This window comes from Camelus ferus, chromosome 16 (assembly GCF_009834535.1).
Source record: "Camelus ferus isolate YT-003-E chromosome 16, BCGSAC_Cfer_1.0, whole genome shotgun sequence".
In the NCBI taxonomy this organism is placed as follows: domain Eukaryota; kingdom Metazoa; phylum Chordata; class Mammalia; order Artiodactyla; family Camelidae; genus Camelus; species Camelus ferus.
The window spans coordinates 20,589,614-20,612,821 of NC_045711.1; the positions used below are offsets into that span (position 1 = coordinate 20,589,614).

General features: G+C 62.4%; 3 protein-coding genes across 6 annotated transcripts; all 3 read left to right on the top strand.

Moving 5' to 3' along the window:
• The first annotated feature begins 217 nt into the window (after window positions 1-217).
• Window positions 218-9,324, top strand: P4HB (prolyl 4-hydroxylase subunit beta). Of its 2 annotated transcripts, none has more exons than XM_032456549.1 (11): window positions 218-425; window positions 1,528-1,734; window positions 3,001-3,158; window positions 3,290-3,427; window positions 6,408-6,512; window positions 6,694-6,819; window positions 6,980-7,180; window positions 7,312-7,432; window positions 7,511-7,692; window positions 7,776-7,862; window positions 8,425-9,324. In XM_032456549.1, the coding sequence occupies exons 1-11, from the start codon at window positions 275-277 to the stop codon at window positions 8,500-8,502; spliced, it is 1,554 nt and encodes a 517-aa protein (XP_032312440.1). In that variant the 5' UTR covers window positions 218-274; the 3' UTR covers window positions 8,503-9,324. The 2 variants fall into 2 exon arrangements, with proteins under 2 accessions (XP_032312440.1, XP_032312441.1); XM_032456550.1 differs by having other exon boundaries at window positions 3,025-3,158.
• A 4,332-nt stretch (window positions 9,325-13,656) lies between these two features.
• On the top strand, window positions 13,657-14,886 carry PPP1R27 (protein phosphatase 1 regulatory subunit 27). Its single transcript, XM_006173158.3, has 3 exons — window positions 13,657-14,013; window positions 14,093-14,243; window positions 14,527-14,886. Exons 1-3 carry the CDS (start codon window positions 13,824-13,826, stop codon window positions 14,648-14,650), a joined length of 465 nt encoding a protein of 154 aa, XP_006173220.1. The 5' UTR covers window positions 13,657-13,823; the 3' UTR covers window positions 14,651-14,886.
• A 469-nt stretch (window positions 14,887-15,355) lies between these two features.
• MCRIP1 (MAPK regulated corepressor interacting protein 1) lies at window positions 15,356-23,008 on the top strand. 3 transcript variants are annotated; one of them, XM_032456553.1, is made up of 6 exons: window positions 15,356-15,414; window positions 21,028-21,083; window positions 21,184-21,302; window positions 21,445-21,523; window positions 21,838-21,939; window positions 22,094-22,133. In XM_032456553.1, the coding sequence occupies exons 2-5, from the start codon at window positions 21,076-21,078 to the stop codon at window positions 21,923-21,925; spliced, it is 294 nt and encodes a 97-aa protein (XP_032312444.1). In that variant the 5' UTR covers window positions 15,356-15,414; window positions 21,028-21,075; the 3' UTR covers window positions 21,926-21,939; window positions 22,094-22,133. The 3 variants fall into 3 exon arrangements, with proteins under 3 accessions (XP_032312444.1, XP_032312442.1, XP_032312443.1); XM_032456552.1 differs by lacking the exons at window positions 15,356-15,414; window positions 21,445-21,523 and adding exons at window positions 15,850-15,950; window positions 16,536-16,570 and having other exon boundaries at window positions 22,094-23,008; XM_032456551.1 differs by lacking the exons at window positions 15,356-15,414; window positions 21,445-21,523 and adding an exon at window positions 15,615-15,843 and having other exon boundaries at window positions 22,094-23,008.
• Window positions 23,009-23,208: the final 200 nt, after the last annotated feature.

A 23,208-nucleotide genomic window follows, 5' to 3' on the forward strand; every position in this document is an offset into this window, starting at 1 on the left:
GAGACCGGGGAAGAGTGCGCGCGCGAGCTCCTCGGCCAATCCCGGGCGAGAGTGAGGGAGGTGCCCGTTGCGATTCCGAATCCGGGGCCGGGCTCAGTGTGGGCGCCCAATGCGGGCACGGCGGAGGCGGGTCCCAGAACCCGCTGGCCAATCAGGGACGGGCGAGGGCAGGCACGCGCGCGGCGGCCGGGTTTATAAGGGTGGGGCGGGCGGCGCGCGCTCTCGAAGCCTGCTGTCCCAGCGGCGCCAACCGAAGCGCCGCGCCCGTGCCGACATGCTGCGCCGCGCTCTGCTCTGCCTGGTCTTGGCCGCGCTGCCCCGCGCGGGCGCCGGCGCCCCCGACGAGGAGGACCACGTCCTGGTGCTCAACAAGAGCAACTTCGACGAGGCGCTGGCGGCCCACAAGTACCTGCTGGTGGAGTTCTGTGAGTGCCTCCCGCTCGCCCGTGCGCCCGGGCCGGGCCTCGCCGCTGCCGCGGGGTGGGGACGGAGCAGGGACAGAGGGGGCCGGGGGACAGGGGCTGGAGGGGCAGGGGTGGGGTGGCCGGGCGCAGGGGCCTGGGCACCCCTCCCCACTCTTCCTCCCCTGGCCCCGCCAGGCTTGAGGTCTTCGGGGCTGTCAGCCTTCTGGCCACCCCTGGACGCACTGACTCCTAGCCCCTAGGGAGACTCATCCTCGAGTAGAGAGCGCCCACAGACCTGCTGTCAGCGTTCCTGCGCTGCCCGCGTCTTGCAGGGCATCCCTCCTGCTTAGCTGGACCCTGAGGGTGACCGAGGGCCGACAGCCAGGACGTGTCTTTGTGCTTGACGTCCATATGGCAGAATCCCTCTGTTAGCCTAAGAAAAACAGGGTCGACTGTGTGAGCTGCCAGAGATAAAGGTCTAATTGCTCACCAGGACCGGTCCCCCAAAAGCACTGCTCCTGCCCACACCACCTTCAACCTGTGACAGCTACCTTCTGTTTGATAGTTTTGTCCACCAGAATCCAAAACCTTTGTTTGTATTTATAAGCATTTAAGCCCCGATTGTCTGGGGTGGAAATCTTAGGCCCAGCACAGCTGCTAACCTCAGAGTTAGAGTCTCCTTCCCAGAGTCTAAAATACTCATTTTAGACATGAGTCTCAAGGCCAGTGTGGCAGATGTGTGACAGGGACTCCTGGCAGTTCTCACCACGTATCCAGCTGCCACAGCTTTAGCTTCTTAATTTCTCTGGTTCCTGAAGGGCGGTTCCAGGGGTACGAGTGCCCTAATCGCCTGCAGGTAATAGGAAGTTACTTACTAATCATTAGAGACTTTGCCTTCTTGTGCTGATGGCAACATTGCAGGAAGGGGCCTTGGGGGTTGACCTCTCTGGCCTCTCTGTCTGACGTTGCCCAAGAGCACCAAGCTATCAGTTCAGTCTGTGCGTTCAGAGGGGTTATCGCGGTGCAAAGATAAAGTTTTTATGGAGGGAAGTATCGAAGGAGGAGGTGAGGGGAGCCGTGGGCTGGTCACTGCTGCTGCCTAGTGTCTTGCCTTCTCCTGCAGATGCCCCGTGGTGTGGCCACTGCAAGGCTCTGGCTCCAGAGTATGCCAAAGCAGCTGGGAAACTGAAGGCAGAAGGTTCTGAGATCAGACTGGCGAAGGTCGATGCCACGGAAGAGTCTGAGTTGGCCCAGCAGTATGGCGTCCGAGGCTACCCGACCATCAAGTTCTTCAAGAATGGAGACACGGCTTCCCCTAAAGAATACACAGGTGTGAGCGCTGCACTGCCTCTAATTGCCCGTGTGGGCGGGTGGGGGGTTCGCCTGCAGGCCTTCTTAGTTCACAGAGGTGGGGGGGCTTATTTCCAGAGGCGTGGAGGAGAGCCTGTCCTTGGACTGGGCCCTGGGTCTAGTCCAGTCTGCAAAGGCACTGGGAGGAAAGTGCTCCCTTCCTGTGCCCCTCGAGTGCAGAGGGACATGGGGGTGGGTGCAGAGAGCTGGCCGGGGCTCAACTGAAGATGGACGGGGAGGACGGGGAGGCTGAGCCTCTGCTGACTCTCAGGCGTTCTGGCCACCGAGCGGAGAGCAGTGGGTGCCAGGCCGGGTCAGGTTCAAGTCCAGCTCTGTCTGCAGCACAAGCCCTTGGCCTCTGCTCTGCTTGGGGCCTCTAAGGCAGCTTTCCTGGAGGTTGGGCCCCCTGGGTAGCTTGGTCGGTACCAGTGACAAAAGGAGAATCTTTGTCTAGAAAACCGGTTCCGTGGCTTCTCCGTCCAGTTCCCCGAGCAGCCCATCCTGCTAATTCTGCCGTCAGCTGCTCTGGTCTCCTCCCGAGGCTAATGCTGCTTCCGCTTTTACTTGTGTCCACTCGGGCGTGGAAGGGCCTTGTGCACAGTTCCCGCCATCCTGTCAGTGACACTGAGGTCCTGTAGGTGAGGTAGCACTTCCTGACTCCACCTGTAACTAAGGCAGCTTTTGCTTAATTTCTTTTTAAGTGTGAGATTGGACAGCTCTTTCCAGGTTGGACCAGGTGGTCCAACCCCGTGAGGGGAGAAGGGTAAGGAGCCTCAGTCTCAGGAGGAGCAGGCTTCTCCCTTTACGTCGCACCTGCTTGGGTGGTGTACACGGGCCTTATCTCCTCCTCCTAGTCAGGAGGCGCGAGGGGCGAGGACCCCTGAGCAACCGGGCACACAAGGCAGGCGGAGCCCGGCCTACCCCATCCCTAATGAAGATGAAGCCTAGTGTGGGCCCCCAGGGGGGAGTGAGTGTGCTTAATGAATTCAGGTGTCAAGGGAGACTCACAAGGTGCAGAGAGATGAGAGAAGAGAAATGATCTGTAATCTACCCAGAGGCGGGCCCTGCCTTCTCCTTTAAACATGAGCGCCGTCTCCCGCATACACATGAGAGCCCTTTCAGCCCTGGACTTTGGACAGCCATGTGGACAGGATGCCTGTTCCACGGCAGGAGGATTTTTGCTCTGGTTTTGGCCGGGAGCTCGGGTGAGGACGGGCGGGGAGGGTGGGCGCACCCCCGGTTTCAGGTGGGCCTGCGTGTGTTGGTGCAGCTGGCAGAGAGGCCGATGACATCGTGAGCTGGCTGAAGAAGCGCACAGGCCCCGCTGCCACCACCCTGCCCGACGGGGCTGCTGCCGAGGCCTTGGTGGCGTCCAGTGAGGTGGCCGTCATTGGCTTCTTCAAGGTAGAGGCTCTGGGGCTCCATCCCGGTCTTCCTCCCTCACGCGGGGGCCCAGGCCCCGCCGTCTGCCCTGTGCTGACCGGGTGGGTCCTTGGTGTTGCGCAGTGGCCACCTCTGGTTCCCCTTCTCTCCAGGACTTAGAGTCGGACTCCGCTAAGCAGTTCCTGCTGGCAGCAGAGGCCGTCGACGACATCCCCTTTGGGGTCACGTCCAGCGGTGACGTGTTCTCCAAGTACCAGCTGGACAAGGACAGAGTGGTCCTCTTTAAGAAGGTGAGTGGCCCTCGGGGTGGCCGAGGTGCCGCGTTGCAGGGGTGCAGTGGCCTTCGGGGACCTTGCCCGGGCGGTGCTGGCTGCTGGACCGCCAGCCGGCCTGTTACCAGGGCCCGTTTTGCAGTGTCAGGTTGTAGGAGCCTCTCAGTGGCCTTCAGCCCCTCAGCCGTGGGCCCCTTGTTCAGCTCTTGCAGTGACTGGTGCTGTTTTACGGAAATGGAGCTGCTTTGGAGTGTTAGCTTTTTCGGGGAAAAAAGCCGTGGTGAGACACGTGGAACCAAGTCTGTCACTTCAACAGCTTTTGAGGTTGGGACTCAGCGGCACTAGTCACGTTGGCGGTGCCGTCACTCCAGTCTTGCTCCACAGGATCGGCTCCTGGGGCGTGTCCCGCCTTGTTGGCAGAGCCTCGCCGCATGGGCTACCCCAGCCCACACCTCTTCTTCCTTGTTGTGAAGGGGCCACACGGCTTTTAGCCACCCTACACTCTTTCTGGGACACAGTGGGGGCTGGAGTGTGCACCGCAGTACCAACGGGGCGCCTGGGGTCTCTCAGTAACTCAGCCACCAGGTGGGGCCTGAGGCCGGCCAAGCACCCATGCTCTTGGGACACAGCTGTCCCTGGATTGGGTGGTGGCATTAATGCGGTTCAGTTAGCAGGTGTGGGTGGAGGTGAGGGTGCTGGGGGAGGAGGAGGTGCAGCTGGGCCTGGACTCCTGTCCTGTTTTGTCTCCTTGGGATGAAAGTAGCTGTAAAGTTATAGCAAAGTCATAACTTGTGTGGCCAGAAAGGACTGCGCTGAGTCTCCAGCAGCTGATGGGGAAGGCTGGGATGAGGGGTTGGGAGGTCCCCCAGCTGCTCTGGGTTCTGGGGGGCTTGCTTCCTGCTATTTCTGCAGCCTCTTCCTTGGGAGGACTCGAAGCGTCACGCACGTTCTCCCTACTCAGTAGAAGTCTTCGCGTCGCCCGTGAGGGTGCAGGATTGCTAAGTTAGCCACTCATGTCCCCGGAGGTGCACAGGAAGCGCCAACTAACACCTGCAGAGGAGAGGCCCGTGGCGTGGGCTGGAGGGAGCTGAGTGGAAGGTCCTGGTGCCCTGCAGTTTGGGGCGAGGGCGCAGGAGACTGAGGCCCACCGAGCTGGCAAACCCCCTTTGATCAGCTTAGTCCGCTCCGGTCTTTCCCGGGATCGATGCCTGTGGTGACCACGTGTCCTTGAAGGTCAGAACGATTGTTCCCTGTTCTGTGAAAACTGGTCATGGAGCGCATGTGTTCGGGTGACTGCCGCGTCTTTCTCGGCCTCGCTGCTTTGTGTCCACGGGCCTGGGGCCTGTGAGTAGGCTGTGCCCTCTTCCACTCGGCGGCTCTGGTGGCAGTGCTGGAACAGGGAGTTTGCCTCAGGTGGCTGCGAGCAGGAGCCCAGCCGAGCCGGTGGGCACTGTGCTGGGCGGTCAGTAGGAGCTGCAGCTGCACCGACGGCACTGTGGGCGAGAGGAAGACGGAGCCCTGCCACTGCTATCCCCACATTCCGGCCTTCACTGCTGGCCCAGGTCCTCCAACAAGCTGGGTCTTCAGGGGACGAGCGTGGCCGCCTGACCGAGTGGGACGCGGCTCCAGCCAGCTGCCCTGCGTCTTGCGGCCGGGTGGCGAGGCTAGGACACCAGCTGAACCGGGGCTGTGAGTCCCGGCTTGGGTCGTGGGTCGCTGGCGTTGCACCACCGATGTGAGAGCTGACCGTCCCGTGTCTTTGTTCTGTGTCTAGTTTATTTTTTCATCTCTGAAGCTGGGGGGTTAGAGAGTGCGTGCGGGGACTTTTGGGGATGTTACTGAGCCTGGCAGGGTGGCCTCTGCCCAGGGCCCGGGCCTCTGTGCTGTCCCGTGATAAAGGAAGGCCGGCTGTTCGCTCTTTACCAAGGTCGGCAGTGAGTGGGGCGTGACGTGGCAGCAGTACCAGGAGGGTTGCGTCCCACGCGGCGCCGCGGTTCTGGGGAGGGGCGGTGGCCTGTGTGTCTCTGACTGCCGCCCAGTGTGGTGCCTGCTGGGCTTTGGCTCCCTGGGGCCCCCAGTGCCCGGCCCTCTGTCTCGTCCTGCTCAGCAGCACGTGTCGTGGTTGAGCCATGTGCCAGGCTCCATGTGATGCGTGGTGGGGTGGGACGTGGCCACCTGCTTTTCTGGAAGTTACTTTGGGGAAATGCAGTGGGAAGTGACCAGGAAGAGAAGAGGAGGACTCTGAAACTCTCCCAGGTTCCTGGGGACCCCAGAGAGCCTCTGTCCTTGTAGACCATACCAGTCCGTTTGTTGTGTTAGAATTTAGAACTGAGAAATTATTTATAAACTTGCTCATTCTAAAATAACAAGGAAAAAATACTAAATTTTTATGAAAATTAATTTTTCCCAGACAACGTTTCAGTGGTAGAGTGAAGTTTGGGTTTCTGGCGGTCTCTAGCGTCTGCCTCAACAGAGACAGCTGAGTTCCCCTGTTTGCCTTCAGTCTGACGCAATGTCACACACCGTCCTGCACTCTCGGGGGGGGGGGGCGGGGAGCGTGACAGGGCACCTGCCTTCTGAGCAGGGTTGTGAAAACCGCTCTGACCTTGGAGCTGCCCTGGAAGGGCCTTGGGCCCATGGGGGCAAGGCCCACACCTAGGGAGCCCCGGTTTTAGGGACTGGAGACGAGGGTGTACCCTGGCACCCAGGCCGTGGGGCTCTTGTGGCTTGTTGGGAACCAGCTGGGGTGGGGTCCCCGTCTGGGGCGGGGGGCAGGGGCTGCTCGTGCTCCTGGGGAGCCTCGGGGCTCTCCTGGCGGCTTTCCCATTACCTGGTGCCCAGACGATGAGTCCTTGCAGCCATCACCAGGCTTTGCTTTGGACAGAGGCGCGTTGGTCCCACCCCACGCTGCTCTGAAATCCCAGGCAGGAAGATGGGGCCTGGTAGTGCCCCAGGGGCCTCTCGGACAGCCTCAGCACCCAGGCCTCTCTGTCCGCAGTTCGACGAAGGCCGGAATGACTTTGAGGGGGAGGTCACCAAGGAGAAGCTGTTGGACTTCATCAAGCACAACCAGCTGCCGCTGGTCATCGAGTTCACCGAGCAGGTGTGGCTCTGCTGCTGGTCCTGTGCCCGATGGCGGGGGGGGGGTGCGAGAGGGGCATGACCTTCAGCCCTGGGGCCCCATGTGCAGAACCCCCGCTGTGGTCCAGGCAGGGGGTCACGAGAGAAAGCCTATGTCAGTAGCTTAGTTGGTGGCTCAGACCAAGTGACCTGTGTGACAACAGACAGCCCCGAAGATCTTTGGAGGCGAGATCAAGACTCACATCCTGCTGTTCCTGCCGAAGAGTGTGTCTGACCACGAGGCCACACTGAGAAACTTCCGAAAAGCCGCCGAGGGCTTCAAGGGCAAGGTGCGGGCGGCTCGGCCCCGGGCTTCCTCTGCCTCGGGGTAGCCTGTCCTTGGGGTCCCGGCTGCTGGGAGGGGCCGGAGGACGGTCGGCTTGGTGGGGGCAGTGGGCGCAGAGGGAACCCTCGGCTTCGGGGCCGCTCAACCTGCCTTTTCTCCCCAAGATCCTGTTCATCTTCATCGACAGTGACCACTCTGACAACCAGCGCATCCTAGAGTTCTTTGGCCTGAAGAAGGAGGAGAGCCCAGCCGTGCGCCTCATCACGCTGGAGGAGGAGATGACCAAGTACAAGCCCGAGTCGGACGAGCTGACCGCGGAAAAGATCGCCGAGTTCTGCCAGCGCTTCCTGGAGGGCAAGGTCAAGGTGCGGCCCCGGGGCCCTGACAGCGCCCTTGCTTCCGCCAGCCCTGGGGGTGCACGGGGCAGCGGGTGTTGGCAGGGCAGCCTGGGTGGAGGCTGCACATCCCTGACCCTGCTGCTCTGCCTGCCCCCCAGCCCCACCTGATGAGCCAAGAGCTGCCTGACGACTGGGACAAGCAGCCAGTCAAAGTGCTGGTCGGGAAGAACTTCGAGGAGGTCGCCTTTGACGAGAAAAAGAACGTCTTCGTGGAGTTCTGTAAGTGAGGCCTCTGCTGCAGGGCTCGGCCGGGCGGGCAGGCGCCCGCCCAGCGAGACTCAGACCGCTTTCCCTCAGACGCCCCGTGGTGCGGGCACTGCAAGCAGCTGGCCCCCATCTGGGATAAGCTGGGGGAGACGTACAAGGACCATGAGAGCATCGTCATCGCCAAGATGGACTCCACGGCCAACGAGGTGGAGGCGGTGAAAGTGCACAGCTTCCCCACGCTCAAGTTCTTCCCTGCTGGCGCCGACCGGACGGTGCGCCGCCGTGGCCGTCGGGGGTTGGAGGGGGCGGGCAGGGCTGGGGCCGTTTCCCACTTCTCATCGCTCTGCCCCAACAGGTCATCGACTACAATGGGGAACGGACATTGGACGGTTTTAAGAAGTTCCTGGAGAGCGGCGGCCAGGACGGGGCCGGGGATGACGACGTAAGTGTGGCCGCCGGGCAGCTGCACCAGGGCTTCGGGAGCGTCTGAGTGCCGGGCTTCCCAGGCTCATCCCACATGTTCGCCGTGTCGTGTGTGGTCAGCTGCGGGGATGTCAGAAGTGCACCCAGGCCAAGAGGGTGTGGCGGGGTGGGGGCAGAGGGGATGGTCCTTCCAGGTCGCAGGGCCCACTCAGAAGTGCCAGGGATCGTGACAGGGCAGAGCTGCCTGGGGGGCTTCTCTGGCTGCCAGGTTTGGTGGGGAGCCCTCAGGCCGGTTGTGCTGCTGTGGCCACTGGACAGTCACTGGCCCCTTGACTCCAGGGCTGGAGGGGTGGATATTATACACCAGCAGCTCTCCTGCTCAGGCCGGCCGGTGCTCGCTCACTGGATGGTGATTAGGGTTGGGACCCTGGGCTCCCTGCAGCAGGGCTCTGCTTCCATGCTGTCCTATGGGCAGAACCCGCACCCGGGCAGCTGGTCCCTGGTGTGTGCGGCCAGGCGGGGGCCTCGGCAGGGCCGGCTCAGCCTGGACTTTCGCTTCCTGCCCTCTTCTCGCCTCCCAGGATCTAGAAGACCTAGAAGAAGCAGAAGAGCCTGACCTGGAGGAAGACGACGACAAAGCTGTGAAAGATGAACTGTAAGGCAGAGAAGCAGAGCTGGGCGCACCCGAACAGGTCACCTCCCGGGGCTGCGCACCCAGTAGCACAGCCTCCAGGCGCCGCAGACCCACCCGGGAGAGGGCGCATCGGTCGGAAATGCAGGGAACTTTTCTGAAGCCACACTTCACCCCAACACATGTGTAACTCTAAACCCGTCTTCCTTCGCTTTTCAATTTTTGGAAAGGGATTTATCTCCAGGCCAGCCCGGCCCGTCTTGGTGGGCCTTTTTTTTTTTTTTTTTTTTTTTTTTTTTTAACTGTGATGTACTTTTTTGTACACAGTTTTGTCCCGAGTGTTCGCTGAAACGTTTTGAAATCTCATGCTGGCAATGTCTTATTGCTGTTAGGGTTATACTGTCACTTAAAAAATATTGTATCTGTGGGATTTTTAGACATTTTTGGACATCAGGCTGTCTTTTCCACCTTGGCCGGGCCTCCCTGGAGACTCCTGTCCCCTGTGTGGGGGTCCCCTGTGGGGATTGGGCTGGGCGGGCCCCTCACATCCTGCAGTGTTGCCTGGGGAGAGCGAGGCTCCTGATTCTTGTGGTTAAGCGGAGACTTCAGGTCTGTCACGGGGGCCCCCCTAGGACAGGCCTGGCGGCCCCCTCTTTCCCCGAGCCCAAGTTCTCACCGCTCTGTGACGTCTGGGGTGGCCCAAGGGCTGCCCAGGCAGGACAGGGCCCTCCGTCTCCAGGCTGGGAGATGGCGAGGATGCTTGAGCAGAGTCACACGTTGACCATTCCTCAGGCACTTCTGCCACGATGGAATTGGACACATTGGCCAAATAAAGTTGAAATTTTCTGCCTGTTGTTGCCTCTGCCTTAGGATCTCCCAGTGTGGGGAGTTGGGCTGGAGTTCCGACTTTCTAGAGAGGAGGGTAGGCTTGGTGGGGGCCGCTTTCGTTGAGACCTCCTTCCTAGAACATGGAAGGGTGCGTGAGTCACCGCCTGGGTTGAAGTGCACCTGTGTGTCACCAAGCAGAGGAGCTCAGGGCTGCCCCTGGCCAGGTGCCTTTGGGCCAGCTTGCCTGTGATGGGTACCACCAGCACTGCCCGCCTCTGGTGTCCAGCGGTCATGGCTTCGATCTGCCTCGTGCCACATCAGGACACGGGATGGCCAGGGTGGGCAGCTCTGTCGTGCAAGAGTGGTCCCTTCCCACTGCTGCCTGGAACCACCACAGGGTCAGGAGAGACCAGGGGCGCTTGGGCTTCGGGAACACTGTGCTCATTGCTAGACCACCGTGTTGAAAACAGTCGTGTTAAAGTAGCAGCTCTGGTTGTTTAAACATGACTTGACTTCTGAGACCTGCGCTCACTCACAGTCTGCAGGGGGAGGAGTACAGTTAGGCTCAGCTGTCAGTCTGGCTGCAGCGTTGGGCTGATGGCACCTGAGCTGGGATTGGTGACGCCTTTTGGCCCCCAGGGAGCTGAGCATGAGGGGCCCATGGGGGGCTGGCCGGGCTCAGGTGGGCATCCGCCTCTAGTCGTGACAGCAGCGCCCAGGGCTTCCCCTCCGTCTGCACACGTCTGCAGCGGCTGGTGGGCTGGGAGGGGTGTTGATGGCATCCTCGAAGGAGGGGAGAGAGGTGGAGACACAGTCCACCAGGAGGTCGAGGACAAAGCAAACATGTCCGAGTTTCCGAGGATCTTGGCCTGTCCCTCAGCGTGTTTCATCTATCCCTGTGATGCGTCACCTGCGGCAGAAAGCGTACACGTTACCCCATCCCTGGGCCCTCCAGCTCTGATGCTGCTGGGAGCTTGGAAGTGGCAGGGCCACATCCGGCAGACTTGACTGTGGCACTTACGTGAACGTGGTCTCAGCCCGTGGGAAGGTGCGTGTGTCATTTCCCCCGTGCACAGCCACGTCTTCAGCAAGAGGGCCGTGTGTCCTCCCTTGACCGCCCCAGGGCCATCCAGACCCTCAGACCCCAGGGCTGCTCCTGCCTCTCACCTGGGCCTGCGGTGTCCAGCTGGTGTCCAGCTGGTGTCCAGCGAGACCCTGGTATTGGCACCCTGGGCAGCACCAACCAAGCCTTGGCTTGTCCACCCCTCAGCGTCTGGACACTGCGCCCCAGCTCAGACTGCAGTGGCCGGGCTCCCTTCCCTGGTCCTCAGGTGGCCAGTGCTGGGGCTGGTTTCTGTCTCGTCTGCTCCAGGGTCTGTGTGTCCTGTGCTTTGGTCCTGCTGACACAAGACGTGTATCGGAGAAAAAGTGAGCTTGGGCACTCAGAGTTTCTGTGGGAGGAGGTCACTGGGGAGACGTTAGCTCTGCCCTCCAAAACATGAGTGGATTCCCCAGGCGGACACACATGGCCTCTGGAGGAGGGCACCCAGGGTGGACTGAGAGCTGGGCTGTCAGGAGCTGCAGCTGCCAGGGGTGGGCTACGCCCAGCGGCGGAGGCAGAGACGCGGCAGGCCAGCTGTGCGGGGCCTGGCCCTCTGCGTAGAAACCTTGGGACTTGGCAGCCACGCGCAGCAGCGCCGTCATGTGCTCTGGGGAGGGGGGCTGAGTCACCGATACCTTTCCCCTTCTGCCCGGGCAGCTGATTAGCACATTCCCGAGCCTGGTTTGCTGGGCGGTGGCGGTTAAGAGTCCCAAACCCGGCGGATTAGCAAAGTAACTTTGCAGGCTCGGGGCAGGCATGGAAGGCTTAGCGGCCGGCCGGCCCCACCTTCACTTCCTCTCTCCAGGTGGTAGGAAGCTGTTGCCCTGGAGCCTCAAAAGCAGCTGCTGGCCCAGTGCATCAGACCCTCCAAGGGCGGCCAGGCCCGCCCGACACCCCTCCGGCCGGCGCGGCTTGCTTTCCGCTGGATGAGGAGCTTTGCTAGTTGCGTCCCTTGCACTCCTCAAAGTAAGCTTTTTGAGTTAAATGTTCCATGTGGCTTCTGTTCTCCAAAAGGCAAAACCTTAACGTCGTGCAAACCAGGTCACTTGACAAGTTCCCGCAGGCAGAAGGACAGGGACGAGGCTGTGTGAATACAGGTCTGGTGTGGTTCCGTGAATAGCAGGCCTCGCCAGCTGTGGGAGGTTAGACTGTTCGTGGCCGGCTTGGGCCACGAGGTTTCCAAGTGAGTTCCCGCAGGCCATGGCTGTGGCTTGAGGACCGGCTCCCGTGTCCTCACCAGGTGCCGTCCAGGTGTCTGCCCCTCTTCTGATCCAAATATCTGAACAGAAACCCCATAGCCCAAATCCCGAGCTGTCTCAGCTTGTCTGTGGCAGGATGGACCAGAGGGTGTCTCTTGGGGTCTCCGGAAGGCCCACCCTGACGGCGTGCCCCGCCCTGAGGCCTGTCACTTGTGGGAAGAGCCAGGCCTTGGTGGCAGCTTCACCCAGGGCTCTTCCACTTGATCATCTGAGCTGGGCGGGCAGACAAGTTTCCATCAGAAAAAGCAGTCTTCATATCAAAGGAAAGTTCTGTCTCTGTGTACAGTGTGGACTGTGTCTCTGGGCTTCGTGCAGACAAGCCCCAAGAAACTGTACCCGGTTCCTCCTAAGTGACCCAAGTAACCAGGAGTTAGCACCGCCCAGCACCATGCTCTGAGCCCGACATGCAGGAGCACTGGGAATGCCCTCCCTTGGGGCCCAGCCGGGGCCTGGCCTGGATGGAGGTTCCCATGAAACCTCAGTGGCACCGAGGCAGGCAGAGAAACCCCATCAGGGCATTGGGGCAGGGAGCCTGCTGTGGGCAGTGCCCTGTCCTCTGTAGCATTTGGTCCCAAGGCTTTGCACCTGGGGTGTGGATGTATTTGTTGATTTGATTTTGTCGGATCCAGACCATCCTGGTGACCCAAGGGCTCCTGGTGACACAAGGGCTCCTGGTGACCAAGCCCCTGCCCCGCCCTGCAGAGCACTGGTTGAGCTGGGTTCTATCAGTCATGGACATCCAGGCCTTCAGAGAGGACCCAGAGGATCTTGCGGTGTTAGGGGTTGAACTGCGTCCGCCGTATTCATATGTTGAAGCTTTAACCCCCCCCCCACCCCGACTCCGCACATCAGCGTGTGACCTTATTTGGAAGTGGAGCCGCTGCAGGTGTAATAGGTTAAGATGAGGCCATGCTGGAGTAGGATGGGTCTTAATCTAACGGCTGGTGTCCTTATTACACAGAGAAACCTGGACACAGACCGCCACACAAGGAAAACACCACATGAGCTCGAAGGCAGGACAGGGATGGGCCAGCAAACTGGAGAACATCAAGGACCTGCCCCAGGAGCCCGAGGTGGGCCTGAAGCCAGCGGTCCCTGGGAGGGGCTGCCCGCCAACACCTCAATCTTGACAGACAGCAAGCTTCGGATTCTGCAGGGCTGTGCTGACCCCGCAGGCCCAGCTTTGCACCCGGGTGTGTGTCCCCCCACCAGCTCTGCTTTCTCACTGAAGCTGAAGCCCCACCTCTGACCTTGGCTGCTGTGGTGAAGACAGCCAGCGCTGGCCCAGCCTGCTGGGATGTCTTAAAATTCCACTGGTCACACTCCTGCAGGGAAGTCTGCGCTGGGCCAGGGGCAGAGGGCACGCAGCACTGAGTCCTTGCGGAGCCAACTAGATGCCACCTTAAGGGGGAGCAAGTGTATTCTTGCCAGGAAGCAGCCAGCCTGGAACCAGAAGAAATGGAGGGGGTGGGGAGCATGGGGGACAGGGCATTGGGCGGGGACGGGGCTGCAGAGGGTCCCTAATGGGCATTTGGGAAAACTGCCCCATGAGTGATGCAAGCCAGATGGAAGGTGACAAGTGGCAAGGGGATGGGTGACACACCCAGGACCCTGGGCTTCCTAGGTGTGGGCGGCCCCATCGCCTTGCAGGAGGGAGAGGCAGCTGTGCTCACCATGCATCATGCACCACCTGCAAGTCCCTGGGACCATGGGAGACCCCGGCCCCTGATGACCTTGGCCTGTGCGCCTTCCTAATGGCCCTGCCCTTCCAGCACCTCTCCTGCCCTCTGTCAGACACCTTCTAGGTCCAGCTGTGGGGCAGGGAGCGGTGGCCACGAAGGATCTGACCCCTTTGGCCGGGCATAGCGACAGGTGGGCTGAAAGATGAACCACTTAACATGATCCTGAGGGCAGGGCTGGGGCGGCTCAGTTTCAGCCCCTCGGGCGCGAGCATGACTGCGCAACTTTATATAGCTCTGAGGGCCCTATATAAGTGGGAAGCGCCCGGGCCAGGGGGAGCACAGGAGCCCTGCGGTGGCTGCACTGCAGGTCATTGTCAGCCAGAAGAGCCTGCCCTTGGCAGGTCTGATCCGGACTGGGGACCTGCCTCCCCCCAGCAGTAGGGTCCCTGAAGTGGCAGCCCACGCCATAGCCACCAGGATGCCCAGCAGAACAGCCCGCTATGCCCGCTATAGCCCACGGCAGCGGCGCCGGAGGTTCTTGGCCAATAGAAGTGTGCACTTCCCTAATGATGTCCTGTTCTTGGACCACATTCGCCAGGGTGACCTGGAGCAGGTGGGGCGCTTCATCAGGACTCGGAAAGTCTCCCTGGACACCATCTACCCCTCAGGTGAGTGCCTACGAGGCCAGTGAGGGTCTTTGGGGCACCAGAGGAAGGCCTCAGCCTCGACCCCTCCTACCCTGCCCAGGCCTGGCTGCCCTTCATGAAGCAGTGCTCTCTGGAAACCTGGAGTGTGTCAAGTTGCTGGTCAAATACGGGGCTGACATTCACCAGCGTGATGAGACGGGCTGGACGGCCCTGCACATCGCCTGCAGCGACGGGTACCCTGATATAGCCAGGTGAGAGTGTGGCCTCCGGGATGTGGGCTCCCAAAAGGTGGCCCTGGTGGTGGAGCTTAGAATCCTAAGGGTTTCTAGAATCTCCTTTCTGCCCTGTTGCCCTCCCCAGAGCAGACTGCAAAAGTCAGCTGTAGTTTCCAAAGGGTCCGGTTTTTTCCTCTTCACTCCACCTGGAAAAATAAAAGACAGGTGGACCTCAGTACCCCAGCCTGCTACCCTGGGGTAGGAGTGAACATCCTCCAGGTCACCCACTCTGCAACCAGGGCCACTCTTTGCACCCCAGGTACCTCATTTCCCTGGGGGCAGACAGAGAAGCTGCCAACGATGATGGTGACCTGCCCTCGGACCTCATTGACCCTGACTTCAAGGACTTGGTGGAGCTCTTCAAAGGGACTAAGATGGACTGAGCCCAGCCCCGCCCTTCCAGGGCCCAGCCCCTCCTCCTCACACACACAAGTCAGGTGCCCACCTCCCCGGCGTGCCAGGAGTGCCGAGCCAGCCCGGCTGGGAGCCGACCAGGCTGGCCGCGCGACCCCAAACCTGGGCACAACCCCTGCTCCTCCCACACCTCTGGCCTGGCTTTTTCTCCAGGTGAATTTTTTATTGTGATACTTTTTACTTTTTCAATAAACGTGATCCCCAAGCCCGTGGTGATAGCCTGATTACTGGGGATCGGCCCGCCCCAGTCCTCCGGCTCCCGCTGCTTCCGGTGGTCAGTGGACTTCGTCGTCCACTCTGGTCTCGGGGTCCCGCTGTGCCGGAGCGAGGAGCCAGAGTCCCGCGGCTCCCGACCCCCGGTCCCCGCCGTCCGTCGACCCCGCTGCCTCCCCGCCTTGTCCGCTCCGAGACCCCGACCACGCCGGCCCCGACCCCTTAGACCCCCGCTGCCCCAGGAGCCGGTCCCCGCCATCCCCGGCTTCCGGAGGCCGCAGACCTCGCGGACCCAGTCCCCGGCGCTCAGTCCCCGGCGCTCAGTCCCCGGCGCTCAGTCCCCGGCGCTCAGTCCCCGGCGCTCAGTCCCCGGCGCTCAGTCCCCGGCGCTCAGTCCCCGCCCTCGCGCAGCCCCCGCGCGGCGGCGGTCACGTGGCCGACCGCGTGCGCGTGCGCGAGCGCGGCGGCGCGCGTCACTTCCGGCCGGGCCCCTGGCAGCGGCGGCGGCCGAGAGGGAGAGGTGAGGCGGCGGCGGCGGCGGCGGCGGCGGCGGCGGCGGCGGCGGCGGCGGCGGCGGCGGCGGAGGCGGCGGCGGCGGCGGCGGGGCTGGGCGGGCGCGGCCGGGACCCGCCCTGGCGCGGAGGCCGCGAGGGGAGGGCCCCGGGCGGGGTCCCGGGGCGCCCGGCCCGCCGCGGCGGAGGGGCGGGAGGGGCGGGGCGGGGCCGGCCCGGCCCGCCGGGCGCGGGGCTGGAGGGGCCGCGGGCCCGTCCTTCTTAGCCCCTGAGGCTGCCGCCGCCCCGCCTTCCGGGGAGCATCCCAGACGGTGCTTTCCGACCCCGGGGCGCAGCCGGCCGGGCCCCCGCGACGCGCCCTCCGCTGCCGTCCCGCCCGTCCCGCTCTCCCGGCCTCCCACTAGGCGGGGCGGTGTCCGGTGCCGGGCGGAAAGGGGGTAGGAGGCTGCCCGCCCTCGGGGAGCTCGCGGGTCCCGGGGGCTGCCGAGGTGGGCTGGGGCCTGCCGCGGGGCGCGGCCGCCCACCTCCGGTTCAGAAGCTTCAGGTACCGCGGTGGTGCAAAAGTCGTGCTCTCCATCTCCCCAGGGAGACTTCCCAGAGAAGGTGGTGGTTAGCTGGACCCTCGGGGATCGTTTTGGGCAGACAGGACTTCTTGAGCAAAGGACCGGAGGTGTCCGCCAGGAGTGTCCAGAGCTTTTAGAGAGCGGTAGAGGTGGGGAGGGAAGGGTGCCGGAGTTGAGTCCTGAAGACAGAGGTTTGATTTGGGGAGAGTGGGAGGGGGTGAGGCACTTGGGTCTGTAACAACAGGGGAGCTGCAACTTCACCCAGGAAGGAGGGCGAGGGGGTGGCGCAGTGCTTAGAGGCTTTGCCTTGGGGTCTTCGGGGAACCACCAGGCCCATGTGGCATCTAGTCCAGTGTTTATCCTCCTGGCGCCTGCTGGGGTGGTAGATTATTTTCTAGAAGTCTCACTAGCAGAAACTGGGCTATGGGGAGCCCCAGAGACACTGAGTATGGAGGGGAAGTGGGGTCAGAAAATCTGAGTATGGATCAAAAGTTCTAAAGGAACACAGAATGGCCTCTGTTGCATCATTGATTCTAACTCTGGAATATCCTTTGTTACTTCTCCAGACAACAGAGTATCACCTCACCGCCTGTCCTTAGGTGTACGTCTATGTGGGGAAAGAGTTCGAGATGAGATCCGCAGACTGGGCCTGAGGTCTCCCCACACCCTGCCTCCTCCCAGGGGGTCTCTAAGCCCTCTGTTCCCATGGAAGAGCAAGGTGCTACGTACATCACCCAGGAAGACTCTCTCCCTGTGTCTGAGCAGAGCCACAAAGTTGCCAGGGCTCCAGGGGCCTGCCAGGGGTGCAGGCAAGGACAGAGGCAGGCTCTGGGGTGGTCAAGCCACCCGAGCCATCCTGGCCTGGCCCTGACTGCAGTGGCCCTGGAAGCCCAGAGGTTGAGGGTCCCTTGGGGTCCAGACCCCACCCTGCTGGGTGGCAGGTTGTTGCACCCACCGAGCCTTCAGAATGGGGGTTGTCAGGGTCCTCCCTGGCCCAGCACAGTGGCTGCTCCACAGTAAGCCCCTGGCAGGTGTTTGCTGTGGCCGATGGCCCTGCTGCCCCTTCACTGTGCCCTGTAGTTTTGCGGGTTTCCAGCAGCTCCAAGTGGGCTGTCTCTGCGTTCGGCTTGCCCAGAGCTGTCCTGACTCACGCTCCATAATCAGCAGCATCCCTTTCATTCCCAGAAGTGCCCAGTTAGACGACACATTCCTTTTGCAACTGCCCTGTCCACTGTCTTGTTGGATAAGCAGCCACAGAGGCCTTGGAGGTGGTGGTCCCATGTGGCTGTGCTCGGATGCCTGTTGAACTGAAGGGCCTGGTGGACATTCTTGGGGGCTACTTTGGCTCAGATGAGGACTCCAAGGCCCAGGGAGGGAAGAGACTCACCTGCGACAGACAGAGCAGGGCTGGGTGATCTCTGCTTGGCACTGTGGGCTAGGCAGCCGTGGACAACACTGTAGGGCGATGTGTGGTTTTCCATGGTGCTGGCAGCAGCAGAGATGGCAAGATGGCTCTGTGGCATAGACTGTATTTGGTGTGGGCTGGGGACCCAGTAGCTGGTGACACCGGATGAAACAGATTGTGGCCAGACAGGGCTTGATAGCAGAAGGCCCGGATAGTGTCTGGGTGGGGAGTGACTTGGGGAGGAGATGTGGGAAAGATGGTGCTGGCATCATGTGTCTCAGGGAGGGAGAAGGATAGTGCAGGAGGCTGTCCCAGCTCGGGGAGGGGCGGGGGTGGCTGGGAATGGGATGGAGTAACGGGAGAGGCTCTGGGAGGGAGGTGTCTGGGCTTCCGGCTTGGGCTCTGTGGGCCGAGGGGAGATGGTCGTTGCCTTCTCAGATCTGATACAGCAGTGACGCACCGTGGTCCACTAAGAATGGAAGAACACCGTTAACCTCTGTGCTAGCGATTGCCGGGCGCAACCCAATCTCAAAGCCATTAAAGTATGAGAAGGTTTTTTAGAGCTGACGGGCTGCAGTGTGAGTGCTGAGGCTCAAGCTGGTCCATTCTTGAGGAAATGTGTCTGATGATTATTGTGAGCGAAAAACGGACGGAAAATGGGGCGGGAGATGTTTGGGAAGCTGGCCAGGTGGGCTGTAATGCAGGGTGTGAGCAGTAGTCACCATCCTTCCAGACTCGGGCCTCCCAGCGGGGCCCTCGAGGCCACTGGGCCTGTTTAGGTGTCCCTGGCACTTTTCCAGGCGTGCCGTTCTCCCCAGCCCGCTGGTCACCTGGCCCCCCTGTGCCTGCCTCTGTCCTGGCACCACTCAGCGCGTTCCCCTGGTGGTAAACATGCTCAGGTTTCCCTGTGCTTGGCCAGACGCGCCCGGTTGGCCCAGGCCTCGGGCCTCCCCTCCCGGCCAGCTGTGGCAGACAGGCTGTTGGCTGAGGGTCCCACTTCCTCCCCTCGCTCCACTGAGACTGCTCATGCTAGGTCAGTGGGGGTTTTGTCATGCCGGTCCAGTGTCCCTTCTCCATCCAGGTCTTCCTCGACTGCAGCTGCCCCCGTGGACTTCTCCCCACCTCGTTCTCCCTCCCTGTACACTCTGTGGCTCGGCCCTTGTCCGCCATGTCCCACAGCCGCAAGTCCCTGGGCTTCTGTCTTCAGTCCTTTTGGGCCGCTCCCTTTGCTCAGTGTTAGCGGCCTGGTCACCCGCTGTTGCCAAGGCTCATGCTCGCCCTGTCATCTTCCGTGGCAGAAGTGGGCCCAGTGTGTACAACCCTTTCGGGTCTCTTCCCTCTGGCCACTGATGAGTGCTACTTCTCTGGGTGCTCCTGTGCACCTGTTGGCGGCCACATGCCTGGGACTGGAATGGCTCTCGTGGGGCCTGTGTATTTATTAGGGGTCAGCATGAGGGGCCTGGCTCCTTAAAGGAGCCCCAGGAGGTGATGAGAGTGAGCGAGCACAGCCTGCTGTCCCTCTGTCCCAGGGGAGCAGCAGGCCCGGCTTCTCAGAAAGCTGGTACGGTCAGTAGAAGCCTCGGTGTCCCTAGGTCTCGGAAGGGTCAGGGCAGGGCCAGCACAAGGTCCTGGGGAGAATGGCCTGTGGAGGCAGAAGACAGAGGGTTTGGAGGTTCCTCGTGTCTAGGACAAGCTGGTAGGACACCGGCCTGTGAAGTTGGGCCTGGCTGAGTGTGACCTCCCCCATCGAGGTTGCCAGTGGCTTTTTAAAAAGTCATTTTACTTGTTCCTCAAGTCCTGAGGACGTGAGAACCTGTGGGTGTCCGGCACCTGACCAAGATGCTTCCTGGCCCACTCTCTGGGGTACCAGCAGCCCCTTACCTGATGTAGCACATCCACTGGGCAGGCGCTGGGTGACAAGTGCCCCACTCCACGGCTTACAGCCTGCGGGGGACACTCACCTCTGAGGACGGCTCAGCTCTACTGGCAGTTAACAAACCCCAGCCTGGCGTCCGCCTAGGTCTGGAGCTGGTGTGAGCTCAGCTAGCTCCTGGTCTGGTTGGGAAGCCCAGCTGGCGGCAGTGGGGCAGGTGCCCAGCGTGGAGACCAAGTGCTCCAGGGGCCCAGGGCGCAGGCCTTGGGGCTGCACGGGCCGAGGGGGGCCAGTGAGGCTCCCGGCGAGCCACAGAGCCAGTGTGCAGACAGGGCGCCGGGCTCCAGGCTTGGCTTGGGCCTGAAGCTGAGCCAGGAACGCAGGCAGCCCCTGGAGGCTATGGCCAGAGCAGGTGGAAGCAGAGGCTGCCCTGGGAGGAGAGGCCCCAGCGTGGGCAAGGCTGAGAAGGTGGGTGCCCTGAAGGAGTGGCCACCCAGGTCCCAGAGGACAGGCTGCAGGACAGCAGGGAGCCTGGCCATGAGGAGGGGCCGCCCAGCATAGGTCCTCCGGGCGCCTCCCTCCTGTTGTGTAATTGGAGCTTCCTGCCTCACCCCACTGCTGGCAGCCCCATGAAATGGGTGTCCCCAGGGCTTTCCCTCTGTACTCTGGTGTTTGTGGGGCTGGTGCGTGGGCAGGGGAACCATGGGCAGCGAAACTCCCCAAGCCCAAGAAAGGAGAAGTCCTTTTGCAAGGAGCTGGGCCCCTAGCCTGGGAGGGGCACAGGGTTCCATGTGCCTCCAGGAAGCTGCCTTTACGCTTTTTTGTTGTTCTTACCTCAGTCCGAGTGCTGCGTTTACCTGTGCAGGTGTTTAAACGCGGAGGTTGCCGGTGAGGAAGTCCCCACCATGTCTCAGCCTCCTGGCCTTCAGGAGGGGCTGCAGCTACCTGCTCTGGGCAGTCTGGGGGCCCGGGGTTCCTGGGGTGGGTGGCTGAGGTGCTTGTGCTCAGAGGCCGCTTGCAGGGTCCCCCCACCTGGAGCACCTGGGGTGCCCAGCTCTGGTGCAAGGCCGGGCCTAGGGTCGGGCCTGTGCAGCCAGCGTCCTCACCCTGTGGTGTGTGTCCTCAGCCAGAGAGGGGAAGCTGGCCAGGTGGCCAGTTTGTAAGCCTAAAAATAGAGCCCCATCCAGGGCTGTAGAGTTCCCTGGGCTCAGAGGCTGTAAACAGAATGCATCCTGGGGTCTCCGCCGTTCTGTTGGGCCTGGCGGCTTCCTCCCGGCTCACAGCCCTCCCCCAGCCCTCCTGTCACACCGCAGCCTCGGGGACCAGGAAGCTGGGCAGGCTCTGCTGGGCTGCTCCCCACTGGGAAGCACACCCCATTTTACAGATGAGAAACAGGCTTGGTGGAAACAACAACCAGGCCCTGCAGGCTGCGAGGGCACTGGACGACTGCAGCCTTCCCCACAGACTCACGCTCTGCCGGGAAGGGTGTTCTGGGCCTCGGGGACCGGGAGTGTCAGCAGAGCTGCCCCACCCTGGGGAAGGTGCTCCCTGGGCAGCAGTGGTCCAAGTGCAGGGGCCGTCCAGAGTCCAGGCCGCTCCGGGTCCTGCATCGCCACCCCCCGGCCCCATCAAGCTGACCCTGCCACACCCTGAGCCAGCTGGGTTGTGGCTGGACCCAGTCCCCTGGGAGACAGGGAGGGCACAGCTAAAGGGAGGAGGCAGCCCCTCTGGAGAGGGTGACCTCCGTCCCACTCCTGTGTTGTGGGGCTTCCCCTTCCAGAGGCCGAGGGCATCCGGCAGCGGAGCAGGAGGATCAGACACCCCAGCGATGACCAGGTGAGTCTTAGGCAGCAGAGTGGCCTGGGGTGGGGCCGCCCTCTGCTCCCTGCTCCCTGCTCCCTGCTCCCCTCTCCCCTGACGGGCTGGGCTCCCCCAGCTCCCCTGTCTCCAGAGTTGTCTACAACGGCAAGAGGAACAGCAGCCCCCGCTCCCCCCCCAGCAGCAGCGAGATCTTCACCCCAGCCCATGAGGAGAATGTGCGCTTCATCTACGAAGGTGCGCGGGCGCCACCCTCACTCCCCCCAGCCTTCCGGGCCTGGGCGGGACTGTCTAGTGAGGAGACCCATTCCTGGTCCTGGGGGTCTGGCAGCCAGCACCCCGGAGGAGGTGGCGTTCTCAGCCTGTCGTGTTTGTGCAGGGAGGGGGGCCACGCGGAAGACAGACGGGGGGACCCGGGGCCGTCCCGGAAGCGGCATGGCTGGAGTGTGTGAGCACGTGTGCGTGACCTTTGTGCCGGGAGGTGGGGGGTGGAGGAGGCGGGAAAGATGTGGGCTGGCCTGGAGGAAGATGGGCTGTTCCCCGGTGGGTCACCCGTGCCTCTGTGACTGCAGTTCTGGCCACGGGGCCACGGGGCCACGGGGCTGCAAGGGGTGAGGTCCAGGCAGGGCTCGCCAAGGGACCGGGGGTGTGCAGGGGGCAACTTCAGGTCAAGAGCGGGCAGGGGCTGCAGGGCCTCTCTGAGAGGAGGGACAGGTAAGACTGGGCTGCCGGCCTGATGGGCTGGGGGCTCTGACCGCCCTGCCTCCCGCAGCCTGGCAGGGTGTGGAGCGAGACCTGCGCAGCCAGATGTCAGGCAGCGAGAGGGGCCTGGTGGAGGAGTACGTGGAGAAGGTCCCTAACCCCAGCCTGAAGAGTGAGTGGGGGGGCCGGCCTAGGAGGGAGAGGCCCGGCCAGGGGCAGGGCTTGGGGGTGGGCTGGGTCCCAGGACATTCAGAGGCAGGGGCACGATGAGGGGGGACCCTGTCTCCCCACCTGCGGCCACCGCTGAGCACTCTGTTGCCCGGCAGCCTTCAAGCCCATCGACCTGAGCGACCTGAAGCGCCGGAACACGCAGGACGCCAAGAAGTCCTAGAGCGCCGGGCCCTCCCCTGGCCTCTGGGAGATCTGGGTGCCGCCTGCTGCCGGGACCTCCTCTCCTGTGGGCCCAGCTCCTGGGAGGGGAGGAGGCCTTGCTCCCAGTGGGCTGAAAACCCCAGGACTAGGACAGGCAAGATTGACGGCCGAGGCCTTCCCCTCCTCCCCAAGCTCCCTCCTTTTCTCTTGGGGGATCTCAAGCTGCCCCTGTCACTAGGAGGGCTTGGCCTTGCCAGCCCCTGCCCTCCCCTGGGCCTGGTGCATCTTTGGAGCTGCCTGGCCCTGCCTGCCCCCCAGGGCCTTGACCCTGAGCTCCCTCCCCTTTCCCACCACCTTTCCCTGCCCCTACCCCCTACCCCTGGCCACTTGTAGGATCAGGAAGGAGATGAAGGGGCCTCTGTTGTCTTCTGTGCTGGTGGGAGTGGGCTGGGTTTGTCCCTGAGGTGTCCAGGAGACAGGACAAGGGCTATCCCACCCGAGCCCCACGTGGGTTCCCCACTGACCCTTGCTGCTTCTCTGGCCTGGACACAGGGAGCATCTGGCCCCCCCAGCCCCCTGTCCAGCTGGGCCCCTTCCTTCCCTGTGTCAACTTCAGGATGGCACCAGATCTCCCAGCCGGGGACACTGCTAGGCACCCCCTCCAAGGGTCCTGGGCAGCCAGGCCCGGCCCTGCCTTGGGAAGGGCATGGGGCTGCCCTGAGCTGGTGAGGCCACCCAGTGTGTCCTGCTCTGTACAATGAGCTGGGAGGATTTTCAGGGCCACTTGTTCTTCCTGTGCCCTCCAAATCCAAGTGTCTGTGACTGGAACCTGAGGACCAGTGAATAAAGGCGAGATGGCATTGGTTCGGCTTCTTGGCGGTGGTGAGGCCCGTCCCGGCTGTCCATGCAGGACGGGAAATCCAAGGTCATGGTCAAGGCCCAGAACTTGCGTCTGGTCCTTGGGCCTTGCCGGGGGCTCGGGCCTCCTGGGGGGCTGTGGGCAGTGGAGGTGGAGGCCCTGGGGGTGATGTGTCGTTCTGCAGCCCTGGGCCCTCGGGGGTGGCTGCTC

What these genes read in the sequence shown, in the direction of transcription:
- P4HB (XM_032456549.1), top strand. Translation starts at nt 275, where the DNA reads ATGCTGCGCCGCGCTCTGCTCTGCCTGGTCTTGGCCGCGCTGCCCCGC. An exon ending in GAACGTCTTCGTGGAGTTCT is followed by an intron (nt 7,433 to 7,510) that starts GTAAGTGAGGCC and finishes GCTTTCCCTCAG; the next exon opens with ACGCCCCGTGGTGCGGGCAC. An exon ending in CTGCTGGCGCCGACCGGACG is followed by an intron (nt 7,693 to 7,775) that starts GTGCGCCGCCGT and finishes CTGCCCCAACAG; the next exon opens with GTCATCGACTACAATGGGGA.
- PPP1R27 (XM_006173158.3), top strand. Translation starts at nt 13,824, where the DNA reads ATGCCCAGCAGAACAGCCCGCTATGCCCGCTATAGCCCACGGCAGCGG. An exon ending in GGACACCATCTACCCCTCAG is followed by an intron (nt 14,014 to 14,092) that starts GTGAGTGCCTAC and finishes TACCCTGCCCAG; the next exon opens with GCCTGGCTGCCCTTCATGAA. An exon ending in GGGTACCCTGATATAGCCAG is followed by an intron (nt 14,244 to 14,526) that starts GTGAGAGTGTGG and finishes TTTGCACCCCAG; the next exon opens with GTACCTCATTTCCCTGGGGG.
- MCRIP1 (XM_032456553.1), top strand. An exon ending in TGTGCGCTTCATCTACGAAG is followed by an intron (nt 21,303 to 21,444) that starts GTGCGCGGGCGC and finishes GTGTTTGTGCAG; the next exon opens with GGAGGGGGGCCACGCGGAAG. An exon ending in GCTGGAGTGTGTGAGCACGT is followed by an intron (nt 21,524 to 21,837) that starts GTGCGTGACCTT and finishes TGCCTCCCGCAG; the next exon opens with CCTGGCAGGGTGTGGAGCGA.